Source organism: Colletotrichum siamense (assembly GCF_013390195.1).
Source record: "Colletotrichum siamense strain Cg363 chromosome Unknown KSG_Cg363_contig08, whole genome shotgun sequence".
Classification (NCBI taxonomy): Eukaryota; Fungi; Ascomycota; class Sordariomycetes; order Glomerellales; family Glomerellaceae; genus Colletotrichum; species Colletotrichum siamense.
Window position 1 is genome coordinate 475,882 of NW_023501021.1, and position 25,394 is coordinate 501,275.

General features: G+C 50.6%; 6 protein-coding genes across 6 annotated transcripts; 4 read left to right on the top strand and 2 right to left on the bottom strand.

Annotated features, from left to right (window-relative positions):
* Nucleotides 1-2,717: 2,717 nt before the first annotated feature.
* Nucleotides 2,718-3,548, bottom strand: CGCS363_v011758 (uncharacterized protein; the record flags this gene model as incomplete). Its single annotated transcript, XM_036643607.1, has 1 exon — nt 2,718-3,548. The coding sequence occupies one exon, from the start codon at nt 3,546-3,548 to the stop codon at nt 2,718-2,720; it is 831 nt and encodes a 276-aa protein (XP_036490750.1).
* Nucleotides 3,549-6,394: 2,846 nt separating this feature from the next.
* CGCS363_v011759 (uncharacterized protein) lies at nt 6,395-7,259 on the top strand (the record flags this gene model as incomplete). The annotated part of the gene is made up of 5 exons (XM_036643608.1): nt 6,395-6,633; nt 6,693-6,759; nt 6,816-6,869; nt 6,937-6,952; nt 7,018-7,259. The coding sequence occupies 5 exons, from the start codon at nt 6,395-6,397 to the stop codon at nt 7,257-7,259; spliced, it is 618 nt and encodes a 205-aa protein (XP_036490751.1).
* Nucleotides 7,260-8,082: 823 nt separating this feature from the next.
* CGCS363_v011760 (putative uridine kinase) lies at nt 8,083-8,854 on the top strand (the record flags this gene model as incomplete). Its single annotated transcript, XM_036643609.1, has 2 exons — nt 8,083-8,161; nt 8,223-8,854. 2 exons carry the CDS (start codon nt 8,083-8,085, stop codon nt 8,852-8,854), a joined length of 711 nt encoding a protein of 236 aa, XP_036490309.1.
* A 1,018-nt stretch (nt 8,855-9,872) lies between these two features.
* CGCS363_v011761 (uncharacterized protein) lies at nt 9,873-11,618 on the top strand (the record flags this gene model as incomplete). Its single annotated transcript, XM_036643610.1, has 1 exon — nt 9,873-11,618. The coding sequence occupies one exon, from the start codon at nt 9,873-9,875 to the stop codon at nt 11,616-11,618; it is 1,746 nt and encodes a 581-aa protein (XP_036490308.1).
* A 947-nt stretch (nt 11,619-12,565) lies between these two features.
* On the top strand, nt 12,566-14,986 carry GAOA-0 (Galactose oxidase; the record flags this gene model as incomplete). Its single annotated transcript, XM_036643611.1, has 1 exon — nt 12,566-14,986. One exon carries the CDS (start codon nt 12,566-12,568, stop codon nt 14,984-14,986), a length of 2,421 nt encoding a protein of 806 aa, XP_036490311.1.
* A 9,858-nt stretch (nt 14,987-24,844) lies between these two features.
* fucU (L-fucose mutarotase) lies at nt 24,845-25,348 on the bottom strand (the record flags this gene model as incomplete). Its single annotated transcript, XM_036643612.1, has 2 exons — nt 24,845-25,137; nt 25,198-25,348. The coding sequence occupies 2 exons, from the start codon at nt 25,346-25,348 to the stop codon at nt 24,845-24,847; spliced, it is 444 nt and encodes a 147-aa protein (XP_036490310.1).
* Between the last annotated feature and the right edge of the window lie 46 nt (nt 25,349-25,394).

The window sequence follows — 25,394 nt, forward strand, 5'->3', positions numbered from 1 at the left end:
GTGGCGGCTGAGTCTACATCGCGAAGAAAGCGTGTACTTATAGCCCCTCCGTCATCACGAAGAGCTCCAAAAGCGTCCTCTCGCCAAAAAGCAACGACAACGCAGAGGAAGCGAAAGAAGGATCCGCCGCATACGATCCGGCTCCGAAGTACTCTGCCTTCGTCGATGCCACCGTTTCGACCAGACTCGACCCCAGTTAACCCAACCCCTCGTCAAACCACTCGATTTGCGGACGATACGCCTACGGCCCCTCGCCATAGCGCTGATGATACGTTTATGTCGTTCCACGATGTATTTGAAGAGGAGGACGATATGGGTAACGAGGAACCAACTCTGCTACAAATCCAGGTTACCCGTGGCCCAGCGCTCAAGGGTAACGGTTTACCTGTTCTCGATCTAACCATCGAGAGCATCGCGTATAACAGATTCAGTATTGCTCCTGTATTAGATGCGAATAGTAGAGACTGGGAGGCAGACAGCGGCGCCCAACTTGAGGCAGAAGTGGCTCACTCGTATATTGTGAAGAAGGCCAATATCGCTGTTGTCGTTGCTTGGAGGAAGCCCACCAACGCATCTAAACCAACACCAATCTTCACTCGGGTCTATCCGTCTACTGGAGGGGTCACTTGGCCAAGTATTCCATGGGTTGATATTGTCCCCTCTCTTGAACAAGCTGAAGAGAGGGGTGAAGTCCACCTCACCGTCAAGTGGCAATACAGCGCCGTACCAATCTCTGGTGGTATAGTGACTGGCGTACGAACGCCTCGAAAAGGTGGCCGAGCAGGCGTTTCAGCCGGCATGCAAGAGGCGATCGATCGTGAGGCTAACGATCCTGCAAACGTCGAGCGTCGGAAGGAGGGTATGCACAGACAACTTCTCCGTACGCACATCTGCCCAGAGTACCAGAGATGTAAGAATAGTTCGGGCGACGAGAAGTTCAACTGGTGCTATATACTAGGCCAGAAGCACTACAAGATCAAATCTCACCATATAGAGAAGTGGGCGAAGGCTATTATGACTGGACAGGCTGGCGTTGACAATATGGAACCACCTAAAGAACTGCTTGGTGAGATTCTTCACGACCAGTTTATAGAGGATCAGAAACGCCAGGGCAAGAGAAGTAAGAATATCGTGGAGGTTGATGATAACCAGGAGACGACAGTGATGACGGAAGAGAAGGCTGAAAATGCCGCACTTCCATCATCAGGGTCAAGATCTGGCCTAACCAACGCCAACAGCAACGCCATCGTCAATATATACGGCAACGCGGGGGCGCCAGATCGTCATCTTCAATATCCTAACCCATACGTACAGCTGCCGCCGCCGGCGCCGCCGCCGCCGGCATATTGGCCATATGCGAACATCTCACAGTATTCGTTGCCAACTCTTCCGCCATTGAACCTTCCAAGCACTCGTCAACCAAGTATCGCACTCCCGATTCGTTCGTCCTCGCCAGTGGTACCGGATTCGCCTCGAAAAGCTCTAGATCAAGTGGCCAGCTTCATCAAGTGGTTTATATCCGTCCGCGGCAAGCGATATAACGTCGACGAAGGGTTCAGAAAGAAGCTACAGAAACTGCGATCAGTAGACAGTAGCTTGCGGGCAATTCGCAAGTTACCAGATATTTGGTTTACTGAACAGGGTTTTACTCAAGATCTTACCGAAGATGTCAGGAACTCGATCAAATCCTTCATAGACAACAGCGCCTACTACGGAGGGCAGTCTGACGCCCTCTCCGACGTGGTATCTCACTCTGAACTTCATTCAAACCATCGAGAGTCAGAAGGAGATGTTTATACAAGAATATACGCTGGATTGCCAGGAGGGACGGCGGCGGCGCCAGTTGAAAACTCTGCGGCGCTAGTTTCAGGCGAGTTGGGGTCATCCCGACATATCGACGCCCTAGTGCCACGTCAATCCATCGAGCAAGAGATCCGTGGTACGCCAGTTGAAGTTGGTCGACGTGGTGAGTGTATATAGAGCTGTTTACTGTCGAATATGGCTAACTTTGTAGGCGTTTCGGAACTCTTTGGTTTCGTTTCGTCACCACTGCTGTCAGCGTCGCAGATGCTGCCCACGCAGTTACAGATCGAACAAGACGAAATCGAGCAAGGCGATGAGGACAATCAGATTGAAATCTCGAGTGATACGTCGTCAACAGAGACGTATTACTCGGAGGAGGATAACGAAGAAGAGTGATACAGCAAGAGTGGTGTGAAGTTTGACTGTATGCGCGATTTTTTTGCATGACGTGTTCAACCACGGAAAAGTCTACCCATAGCCGTAGATTCAACACTGCCGCTCTATACGTATAAAAGCAATAGAATTACTGTTATTTTGGATCTGCAAACAATACACTTCGGTCCATCCCGATACTGGTTAGGGGCAGTTGAAGTCTCTGACTATGGTTGAAGTCTCTGATCGTGATGACGTGTCATCATCACAAATCATCGTCACAAGCATCAACAACGCGTTTCAGCCGTTATACAGGCAAAATTGATATGTATACGTAGCTACCGACGAAAACAATGGACGACGGTATATTTTTTGTGTTCTGGTGCGCTTGTGGCTAACCTTTTGGCAATCTTGTTGGCTACAATCATGGATTTGATGATTGACCATCATATGACGACACGATTAAGATCTATTGCGCGCGAACGCACGATGAAAATTTGGATTGCTTGCTGATGTTCAATATTGGCAGCAAATCCTCCCTTTTATAGTTCGATATCGTCAAATATATGCTCTGTCCCATCAAAGTTGACGAACGAATGGCGGAAATGGCCCTCGATCTGGGGTAGACGATACCCAATCTCCATAGCGCAGTCACGTAGATATTCCATGAAATCCCGAGTGTCATTCTCATCGTTGTTCCACTTCGAATACGTCTTCCTGATGTATCGCTTTAGATCGCCGAAGTACTCTTCGATGGGGTTGAAGTCTGGTGAATACGGAGGCAGAAACTCGAGATGGACACCTGATACCCGGCATAAACCCTCGATTTCAGGTATACGATGGCAGGAGAGGTTATCCATAACGATGACAGAGTTTGGCTCTGGAAAACGCCCACATTTCGGGATAAGGCACTCCTGTAGCCAACGAAAGAACCCATCGCCGTCAGTCGTACCATAATACGTAGTCAAGTGTAGGATACCGCTCAACGTGAGGGCTGGCAGGATCTGTACGCGAGAGTTCTGAAACCGATCAATCTCTGCAGTTCGAAACGCAGCAAGCCCTTTCGGCGCCCATCCAGTCCTCCGTATCCCAGTATCCTTATTGACGCCGGATTCGTCGACGAATACCAGCTGGTCGGGGCGATATCGTCGTATACGGTACAAGTACTCGTATCGTAGTTCGTCACTTCGCTGAGCAGCAATAATCTTGGACTTCTTGTTCGTCCAGCCAGCTGAGTTTAACTGTCGACTGATTGCAGAACGACTGATCTGGATCTCGAAGGCTTCAAATAGGAAATCTTGCATCTCTTCAAGAGATAGATCGCTGCGGTACTGCAGTAGTTCAAGAAGCTCTGTACGATGCCATATTTCCATCTTTTGTCGACTCTGGCGGCACCTCTTATATCTCTGCACTTCGCCAGTGATATTACGTCGTGATCTATGTCGTCGAATCGTTCGTTCGGTACAGCCAACGATACTTGCCAGCTCGTGGGTCTTTTGGTCTTCGAATGGCAGTATCATCGCGATCGTCGATAGCTGTAGATTCGATATTCTGGGCGCCATTGTATCGTCGTCGTCGCCCGGCGTCTTTCTCGATGTATCTGATATAATAAACCACGGACATGTACTGACCAGCGGCAAACTGTAAGTAACAGGGCACAATCTATACAGCAGTAGACTCTTGCTCAATATCGTGAACAAGCTGAGCTATCAGGAGAGTCATTAATCCTGTTGACTGCCAAAGCATTTGCTCTGAAGAACCGTATCAAGCCCCTTGGTATGCTTATATATTACTCAGAGCCATACAAACCGTATGCTGAGTAGATATATAAAGTCATACAGCAGGTCTCTTCTTCTGTTCCTCAGCAAATGTCATCTTGATCTCTCATGACGAAAATAGACCTTTTGTTGGTCGAATGGTATGGGGATGAGGTGACTAGCTGGGTTGGCAATGCCTCGATGGGTAGATTGACTGCTACGGAAGCATGAAATACACACCTTATGTCTCTATCGTGTAGTTATACGTTTGAATACTACTGGGACTATAGTGATTGACGGCAATTGAGGTGTTGGTGATGACTTTGACGCGTTTTGCGTGCGATGCAGAGAAATGCGCGTCACAGCGTAAAATTGGCTTTTTTTCATGTTTTTGCATAAGCGGGGAAAAAAAAGGGGGGCGGACGCTGTCAACGCAACGGAGTGTACTGAACACTGCCTGATCGTAGCCGAAGAGCGCCATGGAGGAAACCTAGGGTCTAGGTTAGCAAAGTGTACTGAGAAGGAAGGAGAATTGACGTACATAGCACACGGTCAGCCAAATGAGGAGAGACCTCCCCCGGCACCCGAAGTATCGGTTCGCCATGTTGTCAGTGACGGTCGAGAACGTGTCTTTGCTGAGTCCGTTGGCGATAATAAGATGCCTTTGCTTGTTTCACGAGGGCGGCAAACATGGATGGTTTCAACATTTCCATGTCGAGGGGAGAAGCTTATACAAATATACAGATGCGGCATCGGGAAATACCCCAGATCTCGCGATTCTGGGGTGAACGTGGGGATAGAAGTCCTGGTTTGATTGGTTGGCCATGGTACGCGGCGGTGTTGACACGGCCCGTAAGGTGCGGGCTACTCGACTGCGATTCTGGCCTACGACGAGCGCGCAGTACGCTTCTCGATTATTGCCGGAACATGGCCGGAAGTCAGCTTGGGCTCGGAGTTACACGGCCCTTTGCGCGGCGGGAGCCGGGGCGGGGGCCGACGGGAGTGTTCCATGTTACGATGCTCCATTTATGTCGCGTGACTGACAATTAAATGGGGCGCTATTACATGAACTAGCAGCCGATCTCGTCGTAGAGGCCTCGGTATATAACCTCCGTCGGCCCGCACACGGCCCAGGACTACAGGTACACGGTTCCCGCCATCGCGGTTCCGCCATCACGAAATGTCTTCGGCGTCACAGAGAGAACCTAGGCTTGCGTATGCTGCGCTGAAATCCTGAACTTCAAAATTGGTCATGTTGCTGACTCGGTTATTTCGGCCCATCGTAGATGCCTGGTATGCCGCCAACGTAAGGTCGCTTGCGATCGACAACGCCCACGATGTGGACTTTGCTCAAAGCATGACTTCGAGTGCGTGTACAAGTCGAGACAGCAACGGCCCGGACTCCGAGCAGGCTACGTATCGCGATTGGAGCAGCAGCTTGGTGAGTCCAAACGGTTTTCGCATAATTGGGTCCTGCGGCCGAAATAGTAATCATCTCCGCGACAGAAGCTATGCAGGCGAGGCTAGAACGAGTTGAGGATTATTTGGTGCAGGGTAGCCATAACGTGCCGTTCAATATCGAACGCACTCCTGCCTCATTGCCGTCAGCTGACAACGGCCAATTGGAATCTGATCCATCTGATCCAGATCTGGCCGAAGTAAGTGGTGATGTCGCCCAGGAAGTGCTAGAAGCGGTTCCTCAATCTCACATTCATACTCTCGACACCGAGTCCCCGATGCAGTCGGCTACGCTAATGCTCCCTACGGCAAATGACGTATTCACAACGTGGTTTCAAAGCTATCACCCTTGGTTTCCTATCTTACACCAAGGTTCCTTCCGAGGACTCCCCGCCTTTGAGAGCCCTGACCAGGAACTGGTATATAAAGCTGTCACGGCTGTGGTGGTATTTAACCAGGCGGATACTTTACCATGGCACCAGGAAAAAGCCGCAGAGCTTCGCGATCAGGTCTTACTACGAGGCTTCGCCACCTCGTCGCTCCAATCTGTGCAGGCTCTCCTGATTCTATCTAGTCATTTCTACGCTAGGGGCCAACTGACAGGGTTCTGGAATATCCTGGCAACATGCAGGCGGTACAGCAATTCATCAGAAAAACGAAGAAGAACTTACTGGCTTTACTAATTTTACGATAGATTACTCGCTCATCCAAATCTCCAAAGGCATGGAGTAAGCCCTCCTTGTACATATACGTCCAGGGCACGGATGACGCATCGTCATGTCACGAGCAGTAGTATAGTGCAAGAGGAAGCGAGGCGAGCTTTCTGGATGGTTGAGATGTTGAACGCCATTTCGACCCTGGGGCTTCCTCATTCCATGCCTTACTCGCCATCACCCTTCGGTGCTAGTCTACCCTGCCTCGAGTCTCAATGGTCGTCTACGCCAACTGTGATAGAACGCTCCGACTCAGAACCGCGGTATGCATCGGGGTTTGCCCTTTGCATAATGCTTTCAGTAGAGGAGCTCAAGGTTGTCCGCGAGTTTCTGGGCAGATCTTATGATTTAGACAAGCTGGATCAGAGACTTGACTGGCAGTCCGAAGCACAAAGGTTAGATGAGAGACTGACAAATTGGCGCGAAGAATTTGTTGCTGCGGTATTTCAGCTCATCAATTATGAGAAAGGACATTTGCCCCGAGGAGAAATGGAGTCCTTCTTCACGCTCACCAACTGTATTCTCAATGAGTACGTTGATCATTCCCCATCCCAAAACTTTCCATGAGGTGCCTAACCTAAGCCGCCAGGGCAATCATCGTTTTGCTTCAGCAGATGGCGCCCGTGCCGAAAGGAATAGAGACGACCTTTGAACATGTAAGAACACCTAATCATTTTTTTCGCCCCTTACAGCTGACAATCATTTGTTACAGTGGGCATTCGCCACAACTAGATGCACCTACGCTTGTGAAAATTTGACGGCCAAGGTTCGCCGTATAGGAGCAGACCAGCTTGAACGCGAATCGCCTTATCTGATATCACCACTGTTTGTAGCGGCACGCTTCTATAGGTAAGCCTCTCGCGATTTCTACAGCCTATGCTCCCCAAGACTAACCTGGCGGTAATTGAATCAAGTGTACTCCAAGGCACTCGATGCGGATGTCCCCGCAAACCTCCATACCCTGGCCTTCATCCTCCATGCGTGTGGCAAGCGCTGGCCTTTGGCACAACTTTACGAAACCATAATTAGAACTGCTGTAGCAGAACATCGAAGCCCAATATCTGAGTGTGTATTGCCCGTCGAGTTCTACGACTTCCGCTATACTACCTTGGAGATCACAGAGTTGCTTCAAAGTGCTGGGACGAAGTTGACGTAGTGTGGAATTATTTTGGGTCATTTAGCAGTTTGGAGGAAAACTTGACTGAATAAATGAGAAAGAACACGAATTGGACTGTTTCCACCCGCGTGGTATGCCCGGATCATTTATGTAACTCCTTTTCTCGCTGTCTCCCCGCGTCGCGAACCTCCAATTGAGATACCCCGCCATGACCAGCTCTTGGGGGTAAGTGCCTCTGGTAAGATCCGCGGAAACTGCAGGCTGACCACGATCTCACACGATTGGTGGTGGTATCGGGTCATTTGCGCATCCCTGCATGAATCCACGGGAAGCGGCGTGGACACGGCCCGTGAAGGACAAGCAGATCATCGACCGCTCCAGCTAACGCCGAGAAAGAGGATCCTGGTCGCATCACTTTCGACAAGGTGTTTTCTTATATTACTAAACGTCTAGCTGTATTGAGAATTTTACGGATAGGCTGACTGAAGATATAGGTAAGCTCTACTAGGGCCATCATAAGAGAAGACCGATGGATTGCGATCGCTGACGTTGAACTATTAAGCTTCATATTACACATGATAAACCCACTTTCTTCTCTGGCTGCAGATGACCTTCTGTCGGACTTGACACGGTCCGACGACGATCGTGGTGGAGTGGTGCAAGTCATGCAAGTCAGGAACGACCCGTCAGTCTTCTCGGCCAAACAAGTGCCGCAGAAGCCGCGTGTTTTCGAAAATATCAGTGAGCGGCAGAAAGGTACATCTTGGAGGAACAAACAAAAGCGCCGTCCTCAACTCAGTCCTCGCCTTCCGCCTTTCGTTAAAACTCTGCCTCCATAATATACTGAAGCAATCAATCTAACATGACGCTCAAGAGACAGCCCGATGTCGCGACAGATGTGTACACTACACAGCTCGACCGGTTGGCTGCGAAGGTTCTCCGTACGTTTCGCCGACGTGAACTCAAGGATCTGGCGAGAAATAAGGCTAACAAACAGTATAGGCTTGCACGAACTATATGATCCCAGTAGCCGTGTTATGATTGCGATATCTGGTGTTCCGGGATCAGGTAAAACGACGTTGGCAACAGCCTTGGCAGCAAAGCTCCAGAGTGCACAGCCTAAACAGAACTTTGTCGCCATGGTCCCCATGGATGGATTCCATTTGTATAGATCGCAGCTAGCAGCAATGCCCAATCCAGCTGAAGCTATCCATCGTCGGGGCGCTGCGTTCACCTTCGATTCGGAGCGGTTCCATCGCCTGGTTCAAGTCCTCCGAGAACCAGTGACCGACGCCACACCCAACATCTTCGCTCCGAGCTTCGACCATGCCGTGAAGGATCCTGTGGAAGACGACATTTGCGTACCAAAAGAGGCTCGCGTCATAGTCTTCGAGGGATTGTATCTGAGTCTTGACAGAGAGCCTTGGCGATCAGCTGCGAGTCTAATGGATGAGTTGTGGTTTCTGAACATTGATCGCGAGTTGTCTCGGGCAAGACTGGTAGAGCGTCACGTTGCTTCAGGCATTGTTCTGGATCGCGCGGCTGCGGAGCATCGCGTGTCTAGCACAGACATGTTGAATGCTGATGATATCATCCACCATCGCCTGCCTGTACACGAATATATCGAGTTCTGACACCGACTGGCAGGGCACATGCCGTATGCATTCGCTTAGCTGGAACCCGGGTTATTGGGTAAAAGCTATTGATACGTGGGGAGTGAGGGTTGCAGATGGACAGGTACTCAACAGGACCTTTAGTCAACCTTCATTTGATCAGTCAACTCATCTCATGAATCTCTTCGATGTAACGAGTGCAAACGTCAGTGAATAATCTTGTACCTAATTCCAAGCACGGCACCAAAACTCTAAATCCACGGGTCGGACTAGGCCCATGTAAAATTAGCTACAAGCAGCCAGGCGACCCCGAAGGCCGACCTTTCCTCTTCGCATACTCATCCAGTCTCGTGGCAGATTGGATACTAGCCGTCACTCAACGTTCTACTGGCACCCGACTTAACGCTCGGTATGCATTTAACTTCTTTGTGCTGTAGCTCTGCCGATACCAGTCAACGCAGTGGCTGTCAACACGAGTTGTGGCGGAACGGAGCACAACCCGAATCAAGACTAATGCCTTCAAGTGTCAACCGATGTCAAGAGGCTAACGTTCAGCCACTTCAGAGTGAGTCTTTGTTGTCCATGACATACTCTCGGTTCAACCATCTCATACACACAAAGGCTCTTTGTGACAATAGGTACCTCCCACGTGGTTCTGTTCTTCCTGGGGTCTCCGACTGCCAAGTCGACTGCCAATTCTGCCCAGCTGCATGGTATGCCGAGTCCTTGTTTGTCTCCCGAGTCCAGCGACTCTAACTTGACATGTTCGGCCCTCGGGTCCTTGGCTCCTCTCCGCTAGAGCAGACGTCAGTCCATACCTGCTTTTTCTTTGTGGCTCAAAGGAACGGTTTGCAGCTTGCAATCCTGTCATGGCCTGACAGAGTCCATCGTCGTAGCTTTCTGATATATAACTCTTGAGACGAGTCGCTCATCTCTTCTGTTTCAATCACAGCCTTCACAGCCATTCATTCACACAGCTTCTTCACTCACTTCTTACCAACATTCTTTTGTACCAACTTACTTTCAATCACTTTCCAACATGCGTACCTTCGCTACCCTGGCCGCTTTCGCGGCAACTGGTGCTGCTCAGCTCCTCACTCTTTCAGAGCTTGCAAGCATCCCCGCTCCCGCCTTGGAATCCGTCCCCATTGGAGTCGGCAACCAGACCGTCGCAGCATCCAAGCGTGATCTTGGCAAGAAGTTGATCGCCCGCGACTGCGGCGCTCTCCCTGCGGGCAGCGGCCCGGTCCCGTCTCCTGACACGGACCAGGCCTTCCTTGCCGACACCGACTTCTCCAACGCCGCCAACTCGGCCGTCACTCCTTCTGGCTGGTACCGGACTTTCCAGAATCTCCAGTCTGCCACCTCAGCCTCGGCATACCAAGGCTACAGCACTTACGCGACCTACGATCCTTCTCTCTGCGCAGCAGACTGTGCCAAGATTGATGGATGTGCCGCTTTTAACATCTTCTTCGAGCGCGACCCGACCGTCGATCCCGCCGCTAGCTGCCCCAACCCCAACAGTACGACCGTCATCAAGTGCAGTTTCTGGGGTGTCGGCATTGGACCATCTACTGCCACGAACAGCGGTGGTTGGAGAAACGACTTCCACATCGTGGTCGCCGGCTCCAATGGATACCAGCTCACCGCCCCTGACTACCCCGTCTCAGGCTACAACGCAACTTTTACCGACAAGGCTACTATCAACGCTCCTTCAGACTGCAACAGCTACATCACATTCAAGTCTCACACCAACAACGCATACGATCCTTCCCTCTGCGCAACTGACTGCGCCGCTCAAGCACAAGAGACCAACCCGTTCAATGGTTTGAGGTGCCATTTCTTCACTAGCTACCTCCTCGTCAAGAACGGCGTCACACAGGCTCAGATCTGCGGTCTCTACTCCCGCACCTGGGACAAGAGCTACGCCGTTAACACTGGATTCACCTCCGGCAGCGATGTTTACACCATTCAATACGCTTACTCTTACTCTCTCACCACCGACCCCGGTACTTTCGTTTGCCCTCAGGGCAACTCTGGCTCTTTGACATCTGTTGCTGGCGTCACGAGCAGCCTGACAACTCTTGCTGCCATCACTAGCAGCACATCTATCCCAGCTATCGCCCTCTCAACCTCCACCACCAGCAAGCCTTCCACGTTGTCGACATCCGTGAAGCCCACCACCTCCGCAGTGACTGGTGGCTCTTCCAGTACCGGCCCCATCTCCAGCTGCCCGAACCCATTCAGCTATGTAGTCGGCAACAACGGCGGCCTGTACGCAGTCTGCCCCGATACCGACTTCATGATCCCCAGTCCTCAGATCTACTACGGCTACACCTCCAACAAGGACTGCGCAACCCAATGCGAAAAGACTTCTGGCTGCACCAAGGCTGTCTACAGGCCCTCCACCCAAATTTGCTACCTCAAGGGCAGCCCCAGCGTCGCTGCCTCCAACTGGAACGTCAACTCCGGCTTCCAGACCCTCATCAAGGTCGCCGACAACACTCCCCTTACCCAGTGCCTGGCACCGACGTACACCGTCACCGTTCTCAAGACTGTGTACACGGTCTGCCCCAGCAGTGACTTCACCAACAACCCTGCCACGGATATTTGGTACGGCGTTCTCTCCGACACCGCCTGCATCTTGCTCTGCAAATTGAAGTCTGGATGCAACAAGATTGTGTACAACCCTTCCACATGGACGTGCTACAACAAGGGCAACCCGTCTCTGTCCAGTGCTGGGTGGCATGTCGACAGCAAGTTCCGCACCATCTATGTCAACTAGAAGGATGGATATGACTGGAGTGAGAAGCAGTATTTGTTGCGATAGGCATTTTTTTCCTTTGTAAAACCTGTAAATAAACATAGACAAAAATCTGTATATTCCATTACACTTCATCGACCTTCACCATTCAGATGTACCTCTAACCTGCCGTGAGTCTTGTATCATCAACGTCGGTTTAAACTGGTTGAAGCCGAATGCCTCACAAGAGAGTGAAAACTTCAGAGCCAAGTCCAACAGAGGCTTAGCCCGTTGAGTTTAAGTTGTCGACCTGAACAGACTCGTATAGTTTATTACTGATCGTCGACGGTCCCCATGCTCGTGCTCAGCGACACCAGCTACGTCTGGCATAGCCTAGTCAAAGCGATCAATAGTGTCAACCATATTTCAACGCTAAGCCGTGCCACATCCGCATTTTGTCCGCTAAGAGACGTCCGTCAAATTGACTACCCCTTTCATCTTTTTCGACACGGACATTATCTGCCAAAGAACTATCCCAGAAGCCATCGGCTGCTTCCAAGGCTCGGCGTTATTCGTCGCAGACTGCCCACATCTTAAATTCACCGCAGCCACCGTTGACGGTGCCAGAATTCGAGCCTAAGTTTCATGATTCCTGTTATGTGATTGATCCGCTTATGAGAGAAGGCCTCAAATAGAAGTTTACGATCGGCTTCTCGGCTCTTGAGCAAGCCCACGTGTTTCATGCTAGAGCCAACAGGCAAGATGCACCGTTCGATCCAGGAGATAGACGCTCGTATTTCTTTTAGAAGCTCGGCGATGGGATATTGCCCCTGCGGTTGACTACGGTGGGCGGAAGGCTTCCTGTCCGTACGTCATTAGGTAGTTCGGCCCGAGGAGACTTTCAAATAGGGGATCTCATCCCCACTCCCACTGATCGTGAGATTGTCACCGTTGTGTCTCACGTCGCTCTTTCGCAAACAACCGGCATCATGGGCCGAACCACACTCTTTTCTTTCCTTTTCCTGTCTTTATCACTAATTCAGACTTCACGAGCCCAACTCTCGAGTTGTCCATCTGCCGAGGAGAACATTGTCGCAGCCGACGGCTCTTCCACCTGGGCCGTCTGCCATCAAACCGACTACCAGGGAACAACAACCAAGTTTGTTGACACTGTCGCCACATTGTTCGACTGCGCCCAAGCCTGTAGCCAAGATCCCCAATGTGACAAGGCAGTCTACGACAAGGCCAACTTCGGCTGCCATCTCAAGGCCAAGGATGGTCTCACATGGGCCACAGACGCTCGCTTCACGACCATCAGACTCGTCTCCAAGCTGAGCAATGGCGCACCTATCCAATCTTGCCCAACTGGCGCAACGAACGTCACTTCTTCCGGAGCCATTTTGGCAGCCTGCCCGAACACAGATTATCAAGGCACCACGGTTCGGGATGTTGACGGAGTCACGTCGATCGAAGCATGCGCTATCGAATGTGGCAACGACTCATCCTGCTTGAGAGCCGTTTTCCAAAAGTCAAGCTCGAAGTGCTACATCAAAGCGGAACCGAAAGAACTTCAGTGGGCATACCAGCCTGGCTTCGACTCGATAAGCAAAGTCTCTGTCCTCGCAGATGGTGACGGCATTACCAGCTGCTCAGGTGGCTACTCCAACATCACCACCCAGAACGGCGCTAGCTTCGCGACTTGCAAGAACGCAGACTTCACTGTCCCTAGCGTCAACATTATTGACGGCTGTGCTTCCGTTCAAGCTTGTGCCGAAAGCTGTACCACGAACCAGGACTGCGTCTATGCCGTCTACGATATGCAGAACAATGTTTGCCACATCAAGGGAACTGTGGCCGCCGCGTCAGATTGGAAGTTCAACCGCCAGTTCACCTCTCTACAGATGGTCAAGGCTAGCACGTCCAAGGCTACGTCGAAAGTCGGCCGGTGGGCGGATGTGATCCAGTTTCCGATCATCCCCGTTGCTGCCTACGTCGTGCCGGCTCAACCTTCTTCATCGAGACTTCTTGTGTTCTCTTCATGGGGTGACCGCGCGTTTAGCGGACCTACGGGCATCACGCAGTTCGCAGACTACAACTTCCTCACCGGCGCCGTCTCTCAGCGGACTATCACAAACACGAAGCACGACATGTTTTGCCCTGGAATCAGCTCACTTGCCTCTGGCAAGATCGTCATCTCTGGCGGCGAGAATGCCGAAGCTGTTAGTGTATACGACCCTGCTACGAGCGAGTTCACTCGCGCAGCCGATATGGTCATCGCCCGTGGATATCAGACGTCAGCTACGTTATCAGATGGCCGCATCTTCACCATCGGAGGATCATTCACAGGCCCCATTGGCGGAAAGACAGGCGAGGCTTATGATCCTGTCCAGAACAAGTGGACTCTCCTCCAGGGAACCGACCCTACTCCGCTATTGACGACTGATCGCGAGGGGCCGTGGCGTGAAGACAACCACGCGTGGCTTTACGGCTGGCGTAACGGTTCCGTCTTCCAAGCTGGCCCTAGTAAAGCGATGAACTGGTACAGCACCAACAATGGCGGCTCTGTTTCTCCAGGAGGCGTCCGCACGAACGTCATGGACCAGATGTGCGGCGTCAACGTCATGTTCGATGTTGGAAAGATTCTTACTGCAGGAGGAAGCCAGGATTATACCGACAGTGATGGCACGAAGGCAACCCATCTTATCACCATCACGGATCCCGGTGTGCCAGCGACTGTGGAGACTCTCCCGGATATGAACTTTCCTCGTGGCTTTGCGAACGCCATCGTGCTTCCAGACGGCAAGGTGATCGTGACGGGCGGACAGCGCCGGTCGTTGGTCTTTACTGACACAGACTCTGTGCTGGTCCCGGAAATCTGGGATCCCAAGACAAGGGGCTGGACTCAGATGGCTCCTGCTACTGTTCCGCGCAACTATCACGCCGTCGGCATTCTTCTACCTGACGCTACGGTCTTCGTGGGCGGCGGGGGTATGTGCCCTGCTGCCCAGGGCAGCGACCTGTCTTGGTGTGACCGCGCCAAGGATCACTTTGACGGCGAGATCTTTTCCCCACCCTACTTGTTCACTGCCGCGGGTGAGTTGGCAAAGCGGCCGGTAATTTCGAGCATCTCCTCCACTTCAGTCAAGGTCGGATCCTCTCTCACGATCACGCTTGAGGGCGGACTCGATGGTGCCTCATTCGCGATGGTTCGGATGGGAAGCGCGACACATAGTGTCAACTCGGATCAACGCCGTGTGCCTTTGACTGATATCACGAAGAACAGTGCGGGCAAGTACACAGTGAGACTTCCAAATGACTCGGGTGTTCTCATTCCTGGACCTTGGTATCTATTTGCGATGTCTAAGGAGGGGGTGCCCTGTGTGGCCAGAACGGTTTTTGTACCTGCTTGACAATACATTGTCAAGTTTGTCAATATGGCGCTAGCTTGAATATTCAAGGTGACAGCTCTGGTGTTGATCTCGATCCAACGCAGTTGACTTCTGACCAGTCGCTAGATAACTTTTAATTAATATTTGCCTCTCTCTCTATTTTCAACTTCGAGGCCGTCAGAACTCTCAAATTATTGATCTCTCGGTTGTCAGCTCAGGACCATTTTTGCATCCGTCCAGAGGTTGTAACACCCTAAGGGCTGAAAAGGGACAGCCTGACAGGTGAAGCAAGAAATTCTTCAAGTTGCCTGCCCATTTTAGAACCACCAATTGCCTGTTGGTGTTCCAGTGACAAGAAGGAGATTTAACAAAATTCAAACGGATAGTGATGCAATGATGTTGAAATGAACACAATTTACCCCAATGAGCTGTTTATTTGTTCCCTCCAGGTTCAATGTCACTCGTGACCTGACAATTCACGGGGCTTCTGTATGCAATCTGGAGTTTCCGAGGCTGTTTTGTTCGGGGGATCTCTCGCACTGAATACATTTGCGTCCAGCCCCAATCTTTGTCGAAACTGGCTGCTGTCTGCCTCTGCCTTGCAGACTTCTCGTGGTCCGACAATTTTGGAGAGGGTTTGATCGCTGTTATGCTCACGCATTGCTTTTGTCATTCTTCCGCGATGACATGTATTCTAAAAGCACAGAGCGATTGACAACGATTGAGCCGGCTCTTATACCCAGCTTATGTAGCAAATGATAAGCTAGATACACTGCTATACAGCGTGTCATTCCTGTTTTTGGTTTCTGCGTGGCGATACTCACGATCGCCATCTCCTCTAGAATTTCAAGCGGATCGCTCGTACCAATGTACACAGCAGGAGGCTCCGACAACGCTTGGCTCTCCGCCGTCTGGTTATTAAGCCTAACAGCTTATTCGAATCTTAATACAGAGACGGTACAGTAACCCCCAGTGGCACCGTATCTGGGTCTTCCGACCAAAGTACTAAGTAGCCCCCCGGCTGTCAGTATCAGCCCAGGTTGGCTTGCTCTTTTCAACTTCGTAATCATCTGAGATTTTGGTAGCCAGAATGACTCTGGGTACCAGTGGGTTGATAATATGCTAACTACTGATGGTTAAGCTCGCGGAATGTTGTTTGTTCTCGGGGAGGAGACGCATACGCTGCTTTTCTCTTTCCAAAGGTACTTTGTACAACGTACGTAGTCACCAAACCAAGATATGCTGAGATCATCATCTTCCAGATTTACATTATACCTTTCTCTGTCCAGAATGGATAGCCCTTCGAGTTCAAGCCATAGTCCTCCCAGCAATGGCATTTCCTTTTAAAACCATTGTGTTGGGTTCTCAGATTCACAGCGTGTATATTGAGAGGTCAAGCGAGAGAACTTTTCAGAATTCATCCAGCCTTGATTACGTGGAAAACAGGGACACTCTCCTTTGGAGGAACCACGCCCAAGGGAAACTACGTTTCAAAATAACTGCATGAGCAGCTCTCGGCAGCATGACAGATAAGGTGTCAATCTTCTCAAGGAAGATACAGGGGAACGCGTGCGGCCATTCCTAGCCAGGCTGTGAAACTCCTTGTAGGATCACTTCTGTGGCTGGACTTTATTGCAGCAACACATGACTGCTACTCCCCAGCTAAGAATGGGGCGAGCAGACACCATTCCTGGCGGGCATTCTGTTTTCAGATCGCCCTCAGCCTGCTTCATGAACCATCCGGCCATTCTGAAGCTGTCTAAACCATTCTTGGCAAAGCTGTACGCAACGTTACTTCTACCAAGCTTGCGCTCAAGTGCAGCTGCGTCACCTGCCGCCTGAATTTGCTTATCACCCGGCTGAACAGAGTTGAGCGGACGAGCGGGGTGCACAAGAATGTGGCAACGTTTGATGCGTGATTTCCTATGAAGAGATGCTGAATGTGGAGGAGGCTTGCAGAAGTATTGAGTCGCACGACACCTTCATGCAGGACTGACTCTAAGAGGTGAATAAAAAGGCACCAATTGAGGTAATAGTACGTACCGTGATCTTGTAGACACGGCTAGTACAGCCCAAAATATAATCAATGTGACCCCGACTCGGCAACTTTGGTACCTGTCTAAGGCTTACACAGTGATATGATGGGGGCATGCACGGTGCCTATTGTTATAACTCCCCTCCCCCCTTTCTCTGACATTCACCGAACTTAGACATCGTGATTTCTACTTTGCAAACCTTAGTACCTACTTCGTTTGGCAGAGAGAATATGGCGCCTCGCTCTCAGAAAGACCATCGAAGGGCATACTTCATCCTTCGCAGCGCTGACTATAAGCCGGACAGTTTGATTCAACTTGGCCAACTTATTGAGGATCCTCTCGCTCCATACCGCCGCATAGCGCCCCCTTTCAAGCCAATCCCATCAGACCTCGTCCACTCATCGCTCACAAGCGATTGGTATCATGAGGATTCCAGCGACACGGCAGGTAACTTTGGCGTCTTCGCGCAATTCCTGTCAGTCTTCGCAGCGGAGACATCTGCTCACCTATCGCGAGAGTTCACGCAGTCTTGGAGCGCCGCCCAACTAGAGACTGCATTCCTCGAGCTTGGAGCAGCAGAGGAATGTGATTATGTCACCGACAGTGTAAAGGAGGCCGCGGTACAGAAATGGTTGACACGCGAGAGCTTCTGGAAGAGAGCCATTCCGGTTAAGAAGATCGTCTACATGGTCACTGGAGTCAAGATAGCAAGGAGGCCAGGCCCGAGTTCTTCAGAAGCGAGACAAACTATTGGAGGTCTTGCGAGACTCAGTGTTGACCCAGGAACTAGCGGAGCGGTTTCAGCTGGTGTTCAGGGTGGAACAGATCGAACCAAGGGCATAGTCGAGAGCAGTATACCGAATGGCGACTTCGTCTTCGCATACAGGCTGCGCAAAGTCCACATTAGTTTCCATAACAAGGCTACGCTGGGGAATGATGTTTCAGGTGGGGAGCTTCATGGTATAGGTGCTCCTGGTGACGAGAACGATAGCAGCTTTGAGGACGACAGCGAAGAAGAGGTCTCTGAGGAAATGGTTGATGTTGATGAGCTTGATAAGATTCTGGCTGAGAAGGACGATTTTGGTCCTTCCCTTCCTGCTCGAAATACCAGGATGGAAGGAGTCGACGAAATTGACAAAGAAAAATGTCTGATCATCATGGCAAATGAAGCTTAGTTTTCCTTTCATACACCAGACTCGGGATTGTAGAAATTTTCCTAAGCGTACCTAGCGGAAGTACAGGCTTATGGGTTTGCGGCGGTACAAGGCAGAAGGATACCTTACGCTGGCAATGAAACCATGTAAATTCAATGTACAAGGGGAACATTCAACCTTCTACGGCCAAGATAGATTCGCTCAACTGCCTCGCAAAGAACGTCACTCTGTCAAGTTTCCTCTCCTCCTGATATTTGAAAAAGTTGTCCCTGCCCACAGTAGGGTTCAGATAGCTGTACCTACGATCAGGCTCCATGCCCATCTTTAGCAACACGGCTTTGACCGCTTCTAGTGTTTTGAATCTTATTGATGATTGGAGCGACACGTCGGCTTTGTTCGCGTCGTAGAACTGGTAGATGATGGCAATAAGAGACGCTGCAATAGGTGTTGCAAATGAACTCCCTGACTTGGCTACCCACAGCCCCTTGTCTTTGTGCTTGTCAACGATCTGGCCGTCGTCTTTAGTTGCTTTCTGCCGTTGGCTTTCGGGCCAGATTGATACAACGTTGGTGCCAAGAATGCTGAAGCAGTAGGTCTCATCCAACGTGCCTTTCGGGCTGAAGGAACTTGGGTTACCTAGGTGGTCAGAGGCGAATATCTTCAAAACTCGCTCGAGTCTGGCCGGGATAGACACATTTGATCTCGCATTTCCAGAGTTTCCAGCAGCACCTAGCAAGATGATGTCTCTGTGTGAAGCTTTCTTGATTGCATCTCGCAAGGCCTCGGTTTTAATAGATTGGTAACCAAAGGACATGGAGATGATGTCCGTCTTCCACTCGGTTATAGCGTGCAATATTGCCTATACGATGAAATCGTCAGCTCTATCAGCTTGCAGCGTTTTCGGTAGGGTATTTACGGCTGTGACTTTGTCTTCACATGCAACTTGAGGATCGGTTTCCATCGCATCTTGAGACCGAGTTACTCGAGCCACGGAAAGTTCTGCCAATGGTGCAAGTCGAAGAACAATGCCTGCGATGAAAGTACCGTGTCCGTCTTCGTCAATCGCTGTCTCGCTTGTGTCATCAAGCTCAAAGTCTTTGAACAGTGCGATTTGGGTCCTCCCTGGTCCTTGTCTAAATTCCTCCCAACCCTGCTTTTTGACAAACGGGTGAGTTCTGTCGATTCCTGTATCAATGACGGTGACCCTAATGCGTTCCATGTTGATGTCCAGTTGCTTAGAGATAATATTGTTACGAAACCTGACAAATTGTGCCATCCACTTTTCGCTGCGCCTAAACAAAAGACTGATGAGCGAGATGTTATCAAAGATAGATGTCGGATTCGACTTTCGACTCACTTAATATCACTGAGACCAGAATCCGCATTGAGAAGCGAAGGAATTGAGTCCAAGTCCATTGGGGTTTCTGAAAATGCCAAATCTCTCAGCTCAATGTTGTACTCGGGATGGAAATAGTCAATTCTGAGTCCCCGATGGGTTTGGTACTCACCGCCCTCGAAATGTTCAGACCATCCTGTCCCTGTTCGATCCAACCTCGGATCTACTGGGTCGAGTGTTTGTGCGTGTCTTTCTCCTTCAATCTGGTCATCTGTGTTCTTCTTGATGTCATTCCTTTTTGTGTCTGTGCCTGTCGTTTCGGGCATTTCAGTCTTCCTGGCCTCATCCTCGGCCTTCTCCAGACTACTCAACCATTTCGCCTGTAGTTCTTCCCCGATGCGAAGCACCTCGCAGGAGTCAGGGCTATCGCGATCCTCTAAAAAAGTCTGATAGCTCTGTACTCGGGACTGGATTGTTTCGTAGATTTCGGACCCGGTTTTTCGATCTTGTTCAGCCACGGCATATGCATCCCATGCCATTGTCCCAATCTCTTTGATTCCCTCTAAATCGTTGATTGTCATCCGGACACCAATTCTAACCAAGGTATAGACGAGTGTCTTGAGTAATTGATGTCGGCTTTCAGTTTCGGTTGCTGCTCGGTCTAGCAGAGCATCGCAACAAGCCCATAAATCGTCGATGTCATCTGTTACTTCCGAATTGGCTGCATCGTTGATGTTGTCCACAATAAGACTTAGCGCTACGCTGAGGCATTCCTCCCGTTCGAAGTCATTCTTTTCATTCTCTTGTTTAGCGGCCCGCATCAGTGCGGCCACCAACTCCTGACGAGTACGCAAGATGAGAGCTGGATTGGGAGGCTTTTCAGCCTGTCTGGCCTTCAAAACCTCCTGGTAAAATCCCTCTGCCAGGGCGTAACTTTTCATGTGAAAGTAGCATGAGGCCAGGTGGTGCTTTGCCAACACAATGTGATGATCGTGACGGGGAAGATCTTTGATGTCTTCCCAGAGCATGGCCTCCAATATCATATCTGCTGATTCTTGCGCCTTGCTCTCATCTGCTTCAAACTGCTCGGCAGCTTTCGTGATAGCTCGCTTGAAGACTTGCCGACTGAGAAACCTACGCTGCTCAAGGCTGCGATCCCCTGCTTCCGGATCTGCGCTTTGTCGCTTAGCCTGTCGCTGGTGTGGTGGCTCCGTTGCATTCCTCTGCTGTTGAATGCCGTCAGCAACAGCCGTATGAGGGTTGTTATAATCTTGAAAGTCGTTGCTCTGCACGCAATGATCCTCTGCCTGACCTGAGTCCATCTTGGCATAAGGTGAGGGCATGAATATGCCCTGGTTGCGTACGTTATCGACCTTCGCGTATTTACGTCGATCAACGTAAGATGACGACCTTTTAAATAAATAGAATTTGAGAAACATAGCGGGGGCTTTGCCGAAGCCTGACCTCGCGGCGACACCGCCACAATAGTCGACAAAGTTGAGTCGCCTTGGCTGGAAGCGGGGTCCCCGGGTGTATCAGTTGACCAGTCAATGTGAGTGATGCCTCCTAGCCGAAGGCCAGGTAAGCAAGATAACGCATGATGGTGTGCATATGTAGTACAGTTACATCCGCCACTGGCGCTGGGTGGAGGACAAACATCATCACCCAAATCCTCGCAGCAATTGACAGGAAACGTCTCCGTTCCAAATAATCCATCACTCACTCAGATTTTTCCATCGAGAATACTTCTTCTGCGTGAAATCTCGAAAAAAACGCGCATCAACCGTCACAGAAACGTACGGTATAGGTTAGCTTTCGTGAGGGTGGGCTGATGGCCTAGTAGTGTCTACCCTATGCTGTCAGTTGTGAGGGGTAGCCATGAATCAAAGTCTTGGAAATATCCAGTAGTCAGCTGGAACATGCACATTGGGGCTTTCATGCAGCAAAGAAAGTCGTACAACTGTGACAAACTGAGCAGCCACACTGGATCGCGATACGGTTCATTTGATGAAGACTATCCGGATTTGCTTCCGTTTCTGAGCCTTTTTAGAAGAGCGTGCCAGTCTGGAACAGTTTCTAAGCCCCACCCAAACAGAAATATTCTTCAGACTTGATGCTGAGTTGTAAAACGCAGTTGAGCCTTTGGATTATCAATCTTCGCCTCATCGCATCGGTCTTCTAATGGCACGGTGCGCTTACTACGCCGGGACGAGAGGAGTAAATCAGCCGCTGCAGCCGCTCTCGAAAAAGACCTCGTTCCGAAGTCACGGCCAGTCTGTTGGTCAGTCATATGTCAGCTTCTGCATTGTCAACACCAATGCAGAACATCTGCAGGCTTACGCACACCGGGTCGATTGAGGGCACCGGTTGGTCAAGAACAACCCCTGTTTCTGATTTTCTTGGGGCTTAAACGCTTGGTCATGAACTCTTCGGCATCCCTATTCGACGGATACAAGCACAGTGTGCAGCCTTTATACCATCACCGTCCGCTTGATATAGAGTACTTATTGTTGAAGATAAGTTCTGTAACATTACCTTATCTTGAGCTGGTTCAATTCTGGAGGAGGCCATGCAACGGTAATCGAACTAACATTCCAGGCTGATAGACCGTCATCATGCTTCCCCTCACCACAAATCGTTGCTTGATCTAAGTAATAAAGGCATCATTGTCCGACAGCAATATGGCGAGTGCACATGATTCGTCACTTTGAAATAAGCCAGTAAGCCCACACAACGACAAATCCCAAGTCGATGTCGGGCTATGAACTACCCGGACTCGGCCTGATATGGGCGAAGACACTTCTGACTCCGTTGCGAGGCCAATTTCCAGCGTGAAGGTATTTGCGCCTGAGCCTACCCCTCATGCAACTCTGAAGGCCAGGCAAAGGCTTCAAAATGGAGAGGAAACTAGCCAGGTCACAATCGTTCAAACGCTACCTCGTTTATCGAGCACACGTACGGCAACAGTAACGCTTCATGGAGACTTTCCATCCATTCCTCCTGTCCAATCATCCGAGGGGTTAAGTAGCGAAAATCTCAGAATTATTATTGGGTCTACTTGTGGGACGGTATTAGCATTCTTGCTGCTCGGTTGCTGGCTCTTTCGACGACGAAAACGCAGGAGGCCTTCGAGCAAATCATCCCATGGAAGTCTTTCACCTTTTACATCACCATCTCCCTCACCACTCTTATCATCTCCTCCACAGTTTCGAGAGCCCGCAGGACACAGTCCACGTAGGCCTCCATCCGGTATTTCTCCTCGTCTTTCATCTTATGACAGAGAATTTACAAGACGTCCTTATCCACCGCCACCTCCTCCGGGCCGTGGGCCTGCTAGGTCTACCACGGATCCTAGACCACCACCAGTATTCAGACCATCAGGGAACCCCAAAGTTTCATCCCGAGGAGTCCCAAGGCCAACTTTCGTGCCTCCATCAAGTCCCACAAGCCCTCTTCCGTCATTAAAAACATATGTCGGCGCAGCTACCCGGCAACAACGTGGAGGAGTCCCGTTATCTGCAACCCCTGCTAAGGCATCAAGCCATCTTTCAGGCCGTTCCAGGTTGCCATCGAAGTCCGCAACTAAATCAAATGTACGAGGTCCAGTATTACCTGCGAATCATTTGTCGAATCTGGGAACCAATTCGTCGAGTCAAAAGCCGAACCAGTCTGCCATCCGTCTACCTATCCCTTCAGGTCCCGGTCCAAATGCAATCAACGACGTAACGCTACAAGAGCAAAACCCATCGAGTGAGAATAAAACAGCCAATGGATGGTCTTGGGAAGTAACGGATCCCAATCAACCAAAGGATTCAAAGTCGACCAAGGGTTCTGTTGCGAGTCCGATTTCAAATAAAACTAAACGTCGCCAAGAAGAACCCGAGCGGCCGTCCACACATGATAATGTGGTAGGTGGGAAAACAGTTGGATTTCCTGAGATCATTGAATATCGCATTCCTCTTTCCTCAGGGGAACAGAGCTCAGAGCTTGGTGACGAAAATCGAGAACAAAATTCCGCCTCTCAAGATGCACCGCCCACAGGAAATGAAACGGTGAGCATCAAAAGCCAATCCAAAACGGACGTGCAGGACACTTTCCCTACGAAGGAATGGCACAGAACTCAGTTGTCTTCCGGGTTCTTATATGAGCCCAATGAGGAGGCCAAGTCTCCTTCTGGACCTCCTGGACCTCCTGGCCCTCCTGGCCCTCCTGGCCCTCCTGGCCCTCCTGGCCCTCCTGGCCCTCCTGGCCCTCCTGGCCCTCCTGGCCCTCCTGGCCCTCCTGGCCCTCCTGGCCCTCCTGGCCCTCCTGGTCCCTCTGGCCCTCCTGGTCCCTCTGGTCCCTCTGGTCCCTCTGGTCCCTCTGGTCCCTCTGGTCCCTCTGGTCTCCCTGGGCCCTCCGGTCCTCCTGAGCCAACCGGTCCTCCTGAGCCAACCGGTCCTCCTGGGCCAACCGGTCCTCCTGGGCTCCCTGTACCCCGTGGCTTATTCTCTGACCCAGTAAAAGCACCCAAGGCGTCCGTCCCAAAAGTAGTAAATGTCAGCCCGAGATCACCACGTGGTACTAGAAGCCGCTCGTCAGTTGTCTTTGGCAACCTTGACTCAACTATACTACGCGGCTTCTTAACTAGTACGTCTTTTACACATATTCCAGAGATATAGGATCATCTAATTTGTAATGTAAAGGATCTCCTACATACTTCGACCATCCATTACATTCACTCCCCCAAGAAACACCCACATCAGAAAACTTAGACATAGCTGATGAGCCACCTTCGCCAAAACGTGCCTATCGTTCAGAGAAGCCTCCGGAGAAACAGTCTAATCGCCCGAAAGGCTTGCTTGATAATATCAGGCGGAAGTTGAATCCGCCGAAAAAGCGACGGCCTTCACGGAAAGACGAGTACTAAAATGTTACTTCAACAAATGTTATGCAGTGTGCGGGTTATCTTGTCCAGTAGTTTATTTAGATTTAAGTCAAATATGAAATCCATACGTAGTTAATACCAGTGGGTAACTCTCCTTTTCTTCCTAACTTTCTTCATACTTTCCTATAGCGGGACATCTCCTGCGGGACACACAAACTGTGATGTCATTTGAATTTATATAGTAGTGTAAGGCAGAATTAAACGGCTTTATTCATAAAGGCTAGCTATAGGCAACTTAGAACCATTTCTGTAGCAAACACATAAGCCGTGCACTACTTATAGTTTCTTGCAACAGCAGTGATAGCGAGACTAGCTTGCCTTTCGTGGCCTTTGGGTTGCAACGTCACAGTCCTGAGTCACTGGTGATTGTCACCTCAAATAATGTCTTGCTTCAGCCAAACCGGAAAATATCTTGTACTTCTTCCTTCACATCTGCTCAGTGATAGGAGTAACACCCTTCTTCAAAATAATGTTGCCATACTTCCTCGTCTCGCCCGTCGACACAATCGCAAAAGCCTTCTTGGACCTCTCGTAGAACGCAAACCTCTCCAGCTTCTCAATCTCGCCATCGTACTTGAGCGACTTCCTAAAGTCGTTCTCGACGCTCGCGTCAAAGGTGTCGCCCTTGACGACCTCCATCATGATGACGGGGACGACGCCGTAGTTGTCGAGCTCGAGGAGGGGGGAGATTCCAGCGAGGAGTCTGGAGACGGTGATGCCTTTGCTTTCAATCAGCACATGTTCGGATGATTGTAACTATCATGAAGATGAAGACTCACCGTCAGCCCTCAAGACAGGAATGTGAGGCGGGCAGATGGAGTGGGCCGGGAAGTGGGCGTCGGCGAGCACGATCTCGTCGCCGTGGCCCATTTCGGCGAGGACCTTGAGGAGGTCGGGAGAGATGACGGGGGAGATTCCTTTCAAGACCATGTTGACGACTCGGTGAGATTGGTGTTGTTGGAGGTGAAGAAGGTGA